This window comes from Phoenix dactylifera, chromosome 2 (assembly GCF_009389715.1).
Source record: "Phoenix dactylifera cultivar Barhee BC4 chromosome 2, palm_55x_up_171113_PBpolish2nd_filt_p, whole genome shotgun sequence".
Classification (NCBI taxonomy): domain Eukaryota; kingdom Viridiplantae; phylum Streptophyta; class Magnoliopsida; order Arecales; family Arecaceae; genus Phoenix; species Phoenix dactylifera.
In genome coordinates this window covers 4,140,066-4,150,178 of record NC_052393.1, presented here as the reverse complement: position 1 = coordinate 4,150,178, position 10,113 = coordinate 4,140,066, and the positions used below count along the sequence as shown (strand labels likewise).

Genomic DNA, 10,113 nt, shown 5'->3' with positions numbered 1-10,113 from the left:
CGGCTCGTGGTTAACCCAATGAATCCTTACCCCTATTTCACATAGGTTATAGGCTGAGTTCGCTCTGATATCATTTGTCACAACCCAGGATCTCATCCAAAAAGACTAGCCGAAAGGTATTTTTCGGATTTCTTGGTCCTGTATAAGTGTCCAAGATCTCCTCAGCGAATAACTGATATGGGACTAAACACACGCCCGCACGGATCCTCACAACCCATCCCAGGCTGATAGTGCTAACAATAATAAGCTGAATGTGGGGTTGGGTAAACCCAACTGGGAATCAATCAAATTGTTCAGCATTACTGAAAACCCAAACAAAGCATGAACTTTGTTAGCAAATTTTCAACCAACTTTATTAATCCAATTTGATGCTAAACCATAAAAACAAACTCAGATACCAAATGCAGGCTGTTACGGGGGGTTCCCCGAATTTAGTCCCACATCGACCGTGTAGCGGGAAGGTCTGTGTCATATAATGGGGGGCTCAATAACCCTTCCCTCAGGAGGCGCCTTTTGTGGGGCAAAACCGTGAGGCGCCGTGAGGAGGGCTCCGGGTACGCTCGACCCCCGAATCGGACCCAAAGTGGACAATACCTTCTGAGGGACACTTTCTCTTCCGCTGCTCGGATCGGTGGGGACTCTGCTAGTGACGGGGTGCAAATCCCGCATCAGATGGCGCTAAAAGGAGGGCCTCGGCCCTCCGCCTATCCAGTAAGGAGCCGACTCGGGCACAGGACCTCCCCACCGGGGGGGCTGTGTTACGGGGGGTTCCCCGAATTTAGTCCCATATCGACCGTGTAGCGGGAAGGTCTGTGCCATATAATGGGGGGCTCAATAACCCTTCCCTTAGGAGGCGCCTTTTGTGGGGCAAAACCGTGAGGCGCCGTGAGGAGGGCTCCGGGTACGCTCGACCCCCGAATCGGACCCAAAGCGGACAATACCTTCTGAGGGACACTTTTTCTTCCGCTGCTCGGATCGGTGGGGACTCTGCTGGTGACAGGGTGCAAATCCTGCATCACAGGCAAAGAAATTTTGTTCTAATTTCTGAGAGATCTTTCAGTCCACAATCTTTCACGTCCATATTTTGACTTAAATAAACTAATTGTATGGTTTTGAATTGTCGTAGATTCAGTTTGACACTCCATAGGCCACAAATCTACTGAGCTCACCCAAGTCATGATATTAATCTTGTTCAGGAACTTGGCCTTCTCTTGGTTCAATCTAAATTCAAGGAATTGATGGGAGCTTCTTAAAGTTACCAATGAGAGGAAGAATTTAAGGAATTAACAGGAGCTCCTTGAAGTTACCTATGAGAGGAAGGGGGAAGGAAGACCACTATTTTCAGCCAATCCATGGGTTCTACCTAGAAAAGATGCCAAGCAAAGTGTTAATAGAACCATCTTCAATAAATCAAAAGAAACTACTTGATAGTTTATTGTTATCTAAATCCAATTTAAGCTGAAACACAAGAGCAGCATCCCTTTTTGAGTGTTTGTTACAGGCCTCCTGTGGGATCACGAATTTGCCCCTTGGAGGTAGTTTTATGATGCACACATAGATTATGGTATGAGCCCTTCAAAATTTATGATCCCTTCAAAAGCATGCATAGGAGGATTTCGATATCGGCATTAAGTTTCTCACACTGTTTAAAAGGATTTCGAGAATATGAAGTAGTTCACCAACATAGAAAAGACTACCGTTACTTGTACTCCAGTTCTGCATCAGCACTCTTAACTAGAAGTTGAAACCATCATTTATACCGGTTGGAGACAACCTTGTTAGTTGAGAAATGCACCAGTCCGTTGTAGTCGAACTAGCTGACCATACACACTTCCAGGCCAGCTGATTAAATCCTCATGCGTGCCAGTTTCCTGCACTCTGCCATCTTGAAGCACCACAATCATGTTCGCATATTGAATAGTTGAAAACCTGTGGGCAACTATGACAGTTGTTCGACCTTCCATTAGCCTATACAGAGCCTCCTGAACTTGTCTCTCAGAGGCTGTATCCAATGCGCTAGTAGCCTCATCTAGAAGAAGAATTGATGGATCTTTTAAAATCGCTCGGGCAATCGCCACTCTCTGTCTTTGACCTCCTGATAGTTGTGTACCCCGCTCGCCAACATGAGTGTCGTATCCTTGAGCAAGTCGACTGATAAAACCATGAGCATTTGCAGCTTTAGAAGCCCTCATTATCTCAATTTCTGAAGCGCCTTCCTTCCCATATGCGATGTTTTCAGAAACCGTGGTGGAGAAGAGTGCTGGCTCCTGCTGAACAAAGCCAATTCTTTGTCTCAAGGATCTCAAATTTAAACCTCTAATATCCTTGCCATCTATCAGAATTTCCCCGCTGCTGGGGTCGTAAAATCTCATTATCAGTGCAAGCAGAGAGCTCTTTCCTGAGCCACTTCTTCCCACTATTGCGAGGCTTCTTCCTGCTGCCACATGTAAGTTCAAGTCCTTCAAAACAGTGACATCGGGCCTGGTGGGGTACCTAAAGGTAACATTCCTGAATTCTATGTCCCCCTTGACTTCTACCACCTTTTCTGATTTTGGGTCGTCGGGGTTTATGGCAGTTTTCCTTTCAAGTAGAGAAAAGACCGAGCCAAGAGCTTGTGATCCCTTTACAATGTCAGGGGTTAGAGCTAGTGCTTCTGCTACTCCAAGTGCGGTGATTATCAGCACCATGAAGGACTTCATAATATCACTGAAATCTGAAGTTCCATGCTTAAGAAGCTGCGATGCGTACCAAAGGCCAAGTGCATATGAGCAAAATGCAAAGAGCTGGGACAAACCATAGCCTACTCCTGATATATGCCCACGTAGGCGAGCTTGCCTGTTTGGCTGGTGTAATTCATGAGTGAAGTTGGATAAGACCTGATCTTCTGCACCGAAAGCTGCCACTGTTCGGTTGTTTGTGATGGCTTCTTGGGCCACAGAATTTGCTCGAGAGTAGGCACAAGTATAATTTCCTCCAAATCCCTTAAGAAATAGATGCTGCACAAGTTAAAGACCATTAATTGACATGATAAGTGAATTGCCTGCTTACGCCCTTGTGATAAATTTTTTGGCATACCTCGGCTATTGAAGCACTGATGAGAAGAGGAAAGGTTGCAACAACAACCAGTGCCATGCGCCAACTGAGCAGAAATGCTATAATAAATGCTGTTACAGTAAGTGAGATGTTCTGAACCATGGTTGACATCCGTTCGGCAAGTGCACTTCGCAGCACTGTTGCATCGACCGCTAAGCTTGATGTCAATGATCCACTGCTGTTTTCATCCAATTCAAACCACCCAATCTCATTGTCAAGGATGGCTGCTTATTAACACAAGCAATACGCATGGTTAGGCTAATTATGAGTATGACTAAATATGAGTATGAAGATAAAACTAAAGTCATCTGAATAGTTGCTTAATAATTTACTTTGCATGAAAACTTCATAACTATATTCTTATGAAAATTAAGTATATTCTGGCATTTTATTGATCATTTCAGAGCCTGTACTTGCTGATATGTTGTTATGTGGTCAAAATATCTTCATCTCTCTCTCTCTCTCTGTGTGTGTGTTTGTGTGCCCGTCTGTTGTTGGGGACAGCAGGCATATACATGTACCTTACCTTCTATAACAAATCCATATACATCTTATGCCTTAAGTTTCCTAGTTATGTCCTAGTGTTAATAAACAATACTCTCTTATTGATCAATTAACAGGCATGACTTATATAATCATGGTTGTTGAAACGGAATTTTAGGTCCTTTAGTATATATTTGCATGAACAGATTTTGAAACAGATTGTTCTGAAATAATTGCTACCTCAAGCACAGTACCATGTAAACTACCCATTCATCGTATGCATGTGATGTAATATACATAAGTTATTTTGTGCATATATGGATGTGAGTATACTACTACTTATAATATCTGATAACTTTTTTCCTTTTCTTTTGTAGAAGTGATATACTGGAAAATTGGAGTCTATTAAGGAAAACAGTGATTAAAACCTGAGAACATAAGGAGGCGAACACGAGTGGTAAGCTTCTCTCCCATTAATGTGTAGAAGTAATGTTGCAAGAGATATACGGGTACAGTTATAATTGCTGCTCCGATGAAAATGAGAGAAACCATCTTAATCTCATGCTTGATCTGTATCTTATCATGCGAATAAAATGCAGTCAGGACATGTGTGATCCCTAGAGCAAACAGAGGACCTTCTACACCTGCTAATGTTGCACCAACTGATCCCAGTATTGCAAATGACCACTCTGATTTATTTAGTTTAAACACTGTCCAAATTGATGGTATTGATGCTGACCTAGGTGGACAACAAGATTCTTGGCTCTCCTGATCTCTTATGATCACGGAATTCTCTTTCTCATACTTTAGTTCATTTTCAGGAACATTAGGTGATGTTCCACAAGAAACCCTGAAGAAAACAATTCCAACTTGGAGTTAGTCGGATATCAGCAACCATGAGACCATGATTTATCATGTTTTTCCCTCAAAAAATATCATGAAATTTAAAAATGTAAATCCAAATGCTCTTACGCTGAATCCTTACTATAATCCGGGTGCCTCTCTTTGTTATTTACCGGTGCCTGAGTACCGACCAGCATGGCATACTCTCCATTCTGTCCCTTGGATATTAGTTCCATATGTGTCCCACATTCAGCAATTTTGCCATTTTTTAACACCATAATAGTATCAGCATTGCTGATTGTAGATAACCTGTGTGCAACTATGACTGTTGTCCTGTTGAACATTACTTTCTCCAATGCATGCTGAACTAGGCATTCAGATTCTGCATCCAGAGCGCTCGTGGCTTCATCCAGCAGCAGAATTTTAGGATTTCTTAGTAATGCCCTGGCAATGGCAATTCGCTGCTTCTGTCCTCCAGAAAGCTGCATTCCCCCCATTCCCACCTTAAATTGGAGGAGGGAGGGAGGCAGGGAGAGAGAGAGAGAGAGCATCAGTTGTTTATTAATATATAACGACTCGAGGCATATTGCGGAGATGGTCTCAGATGCAGCACTAACCTTAGTTAAGTAGCCATCAGGTAAATCTTGTATGAAAGAATGAGCATTTGCAACTTTTGCAGCCTCTTCAATGTCTTCCATGTCTGCCTCTTTTCTTCCATATATAATATTTTCAGCAATAGAAGTAGAAAACAATGCTGGTTCCTGACTGACAAGTCCCATCTGGTTCCTTAGCCACTTCAGTTGGAGGTTCTTTATATCATGGCCATCCAACAGCACTTTACCTAGCAAGTATTCCAATATAAAATAAGCTTTTGTATGGCGTTTTAGTTCTGTTTGTACAATGTCTTTAACATGCTCCTTTCATAATTTTCTAATAGCAGATTAGCAATAGATGTGCACCTGATGTTGGCTCATAGAATCTTTCAATGATAGAAATGATAGTGCTCTTTCCTGATCCACTTTGGCCCACTATTGCAATGGTTTTACTAGCACTAATTGAAAAACTTAGATCATTGAATACCATGTCCTTCCGCGAGGGATAGTTAAAGGATACTTGACGGAACTCAATTTGGCCAGCAATTTCTGGTAAGACTAATCCATTCTCTGATGTTCCTGAATATTCTGGAACCTTTGCTATTATGCTGAGAATGTTCTTAGCTGCAGCCTGACCTTTTGCAAAAGAGCTGAGGTTTGGAGCTGCTTGTCCAAGAGCACTACACAACAGAAACTATCCTTTCAACAGGCAGAACAAAGAGAAATAACCACAAAATTTTTCTTTTCTTTTTTTTTTTAATTTATTGAGTAGAGCTTACAAGCCACTGAAGACAACATTTAGTATTGTTGTGAATGCTTTACCACCATTGGTTACTCCATGGGTAACTAGGATTCCAGCATACCAAAGAAGTAATGCCCATGAGCAGAATAATAAGCCATATGTGCACCCCAACCCCAGTCCTTTCGCAAGCCCACTTTTCTTACCAAACTTCAGGGAAGTTTTAAGTGACCTTGAGTAAGCTTCAATTGCTCTCTCTTCCCCAACATATGAGCACACAGTGTGGATGTGTGAGATCACCTGATCCAGGACAAGGTTAGAAGTTGCACTAAGCCTTATAAGTGAAATAAACTTTGTGTTGATAATGTCAGCTCAAGAGCCCATGGAAAAACAATCTGGCTGCCTAAACTCAGTGTGGTGGAATTTGGAATCTCTGCATCTTAAGCTTAGTCCTTGTAGAAGAATGTCACACATCAATAGACAGATTACCATTCCCAGGCTTTTATACTTTCTTTGCAGGGAAACAGAACATGTCTTGGACTGTTGCTTTTATTAACAGGAGAATAAATGAAAGCTACTTCATCAACCAAAATCTACGCGGCTTTGATAAGGTAGCATTGTCTTTTTCTTGAACTATAGGCTTCAGTTTACCTCCATGGCCTTGTCAAAATAGAAACTGTGCAAACGATTTTCTTGTCGGTAGCAGTTTAATTACTTATTTGAATGATTTTGTATATTATCATCGAAATTTTTATAATTATGCATGGACTTATCTAGCATAAACATTCTGTTGCCAGATGGAATCTACTTCACAACATTTTAAAGATGTTTTGTGTTGCATAGAAACAGTTGACATAGATGCAGTAACAAATAAATTTACAAGAACACGAGGTTGAAAACAGCTACCTCTTCTGCAACTTTCCCTGCTTCAGCATACGCAGCCTCACCCTTCCTTGACAAACTGGACATTATTATGGTATATGTGCCACCAGCAATGACCACTAATGGAACAATTGCTAGAGTGAGTAATGTAAGCTGCCATACTGATGAAAATCCCATGATAAATCCAATGAAAAATTGGGAAAGGTACCGTAAAGAGTGGCCTAACTGCATAAAATACAAGGAAAAAAAATTTAGTTTCTTCATTGATATTACGCAAATTATCGAACTCCTTGACAAGAGATCTGAAATCAAGCCAAATTCTATAGCCTCAGCTAGGGCGTTTGCATTAATAGGATGCATCATTGCAGCAGTGCTTTCTTTTGACTCTAAAACTTGACTCTAACATAATGTCTATCATCTGAAACACCTGCGTCAATATTAAGTTTCTTGATTCTTGTTTTGTAGATTTCCAAGACATCAGATTAAGCATATATAAATAGTGCCTTGAAGTAGTTTAGGAACCAATATATAAATTTTTTGATGCGTTTACCTTGTCAGCTATGGCATCTTGCACAAGGATTGCATCACTTGAGATACGCTGAAGAATGTTCTCATTTGTGGCAACTGTATCAAAAAAGCTCGTGTCTTGTTTTAAAACTGAATGAATGTACTTAACTCTCAAACGAGCTGTTTGTCTTTCTCCAGTTTCTGCCCAAAATGCTACCCCTGCATGTATATTTATGAGATGTCATTTGATTTAAGAATGCTGACAGTTATTTTACCCAAACGATTGAGATTGATACACATGAAAACAAGTTCCTCTCAGAATCCATGCGGAGCAAATAGCACCGATGTATATGTTTAATGTGCAGATTCTGAAATCAGTTGAAGTCAATTATGCCTATAATGTTTTTTTTTTTCCGAAAAAAGCCCTCTGGTGATGAATCAATAAGGATGAGATAGTTCAGAAATTACAGTAACATTATCTGCATTTATTAACATCAGTGAGCTTGAAACTTCCAGGATGTACCTATCCATGCCGATGCCATGACCAGAAGTCCTACATACACCAACTGCAACGCATGCTGCAATTAAAGAAAAATTCAGATGTTCTTGCAAGCTCAGAGCATGAAGAATATAATGAGGAAAAGAATGTTTTCAGGTATGGATTTAATGACAGAGTATGTAAATTACTTTAATTATATTTAGTATTGAGTTGTGGGGACAATCTGAATCAGGAGTATAAGTGATGGTTGAAACTGAATGTTCTACTGTCTGGTGCTCTTTTTCTTTTCCCTTTCTTCCTGAAAAATATCTAGTGCTCTTTTATTTGTGACACATCAGAGTGCAATGAAAAACAAGCTAGAAACATCATTCTACCCCGAAAATACTTCTTTCTTGAATCTACAAGTAAAGAGATCCATATAGAGTACCCTAAAACATGGAATTAACCTTGGAAAATGAGAGAATATCCTCCCATATATACTTGAAACATATCCTGACATCTGTAGCGATCCCCATAATGTACAGCTGTTTTTTAAAATTATAACTACTGTCCTTAGATTGTTCAAACCATTAGAGCTGCAATGGCTGCTCAAACTTGCAAGGTATCTATCACATTCCGTTGCCAATATATATAATCAAACAGTTAGGAAACCGAACCAAAGTGAAACCTGAAACATTTTTTACAGCCACAGATGTGGTCTCAAAACGATATACCCAACATCACCGAAATGGACCAACATGAAAAGTCAAAATGATAGGTTCAGCGAGCCCTACTGACCTTTGAAACCTCTGAAGCCAACCTCTGAGGATCTGCCGAGAGAGACCCCAAGGAGTCGATCAGCCGGCCGAAGAGCAGGAAGAAAATGGGCAGAGCTGCACCATGGACACACGCTCCAATGCCGCCAAAGATCATCAAGAGGCAATCGAACCTGTCCGCGAAAGAAAAGAGGTTGAAAGCCCGCTCATTGGCCTGCGAACGAGATACCGAGTTCTCTCGTGGGTCACTCTGATGCCTGGGTTCGTCAGAGGACAAGGTGGAAAGCTCCATGTCTTCCATCTCACAAGAATTGTGGTGCTGTGGAGACGAAGGCCAGAAGAAGCGTTATAATGCCGGGAAAAGAGAAGCGAGCTGTGATCTCGCCTCCCCCTCTCGTGAAGGGCTGCTCGTAGGTCCGTCTGCTTAAATGAACGCAACTCACAGCTTGCCATTTCCAGCTGGCCAACTAACTCCCTCGCTTTATCAACCGTCTCGGATCCGTTCGGGCGCAGTAGCAGTTCGGGTCAGGATCGGCTGTTTGGCTGTGCACGGGCTCGCAGCTGTGTCCGTGGTCGACAGCAGTCAAATTTAGGTGGGGCCCACGAAAAGAGTCGGAGGTCCGGCTGTAGGGATACGTGCCATGAGCTGATACGATGAAAAAGACTTGAGGGCTTAAGGCCTGGAGGCGCAATTTTTTTTTAGGAGTCACACCTTGATGGTCAGGGTCCCACTGCCTGTCGAGCAAGTACTAGATTTTCTAGAGGGTTGTGGGTTTACCCCCACGCTAGAGAAGATATGGTACTTCGCAATAAACAAACCGATGGACCAAAGTCCTGGGCTCGGACCTGAGTCACCTGACATGATGGCGGGCATGAATGCATCTTAGATTTTCTTGAGATACTCGACTTTATATGAGGATCTCGTACCCAAACAGTTCCAATTACTCTTAGTTTTTTTTTTTTTCCCTTTGCTTTGGAAGAGGGAAGAGGGGGTGGGGGAACCTCACTCGCGCCTCCCCGCTGAAAAATATTCAATACGGGCAAACAAATTTTACTCATATTCTTTTCACCCATGAAAAGCTCTACGTGTGAGAAGGTCACACCAGCACCACCAGCAGACTAGATAGCGACTCCACCAGACAAACTAGGCGGGGGGCATTCGGTTTCTGCATTTAATCGACGTCCGCACGTTTCGAACCTGGGCCACTCCGGTGGAATCAAAGCTCCGTTCCCACTGTACCATATCTTTGTAAAACATTTATTTTGCTATTCTATTTTTTTATTCTTATTTTTTATATGTACTCATACTATCTAATACCGTTAAAAAATTAATAGTTCAAATTAAAATGAGTAAATTTTTTTTAATGGACATACGTGTAAAAAAAATCATCACGATAAAAAAAACAAAAAAATTATTTTAAAATTTTATTTTATTTTTAATTAAAATAAATATGGTTTTTTTAATTAATGAAGGACTATTATATCAGAAGTATTTATGGAAAATTAGTGTTTTATGTTAGTACGAAAATAAATATAAATTTTAAAAAAATATTTACATATATTTGAATTTTTAAAAAATATTTATGCAAAAAATTTAGAAAAAACATTGCTTCTCCGTCTTGGAAGATTGGTGAGCTGGCATTTCTTACTTGGTCCCACATCTTTAACAGGCAGTGCATGCAGCTCTTATAACTGCACTATATCAATAAACAAAAAAAT

The 10,113-nt window shown here is 41.0% G+C and overlaps 1 protein-coding gene and 1 long non-coding RNA gene across 2 annotated transcripts; one reads left to right on the top strand and one right to left on the bottom strand.

Annotated features, from left to right (window-relative positions):
* Window positions 1-1,466: 1,466 nt before the first annotated feature.
* LOC103706210 (ABC transporter B family member 13) lies at window positions 1,467-6,858 on the bottom strand. Its single transcript, XM_039117893.1, has 7 exons — window positions 6,658-6,858; window positions 5,792-6,051; window positions 5,379-5,692; window positions 4,549-5,260; window positions 4,005-4,426; window positions 3,076-3,317; window positions 1,467-2,996 (listed from the first exon to the last, which is right to left on the bottom strand). The coding sequence occupies exons 1-7, from the start codon at window positions 6,808-6,810 to the stop codon at window positions 1,779-1,781; spliced, it is 3,321 nt and encodes a 1,106-aa protein (XP_038973821.1). The 5' UTR covers window positions 6,811-6,858; the 3' UTR covers window positions 1,467-1,778.
* On the top strand, window positions 6,251-7,861 carry LOC120105441. Its single transcript, XR_005507828.1, has 2 exons — window positions 6,251-6,362; window positions 7,657-7,861. It is a non-coding gene; the product is annotated as an uncharacterized LOC120105441 (long non-coding RNA).
* The last annotated feature ends 2,252 nt before the right edge of the window (window positions 7,862-10,113 follow it).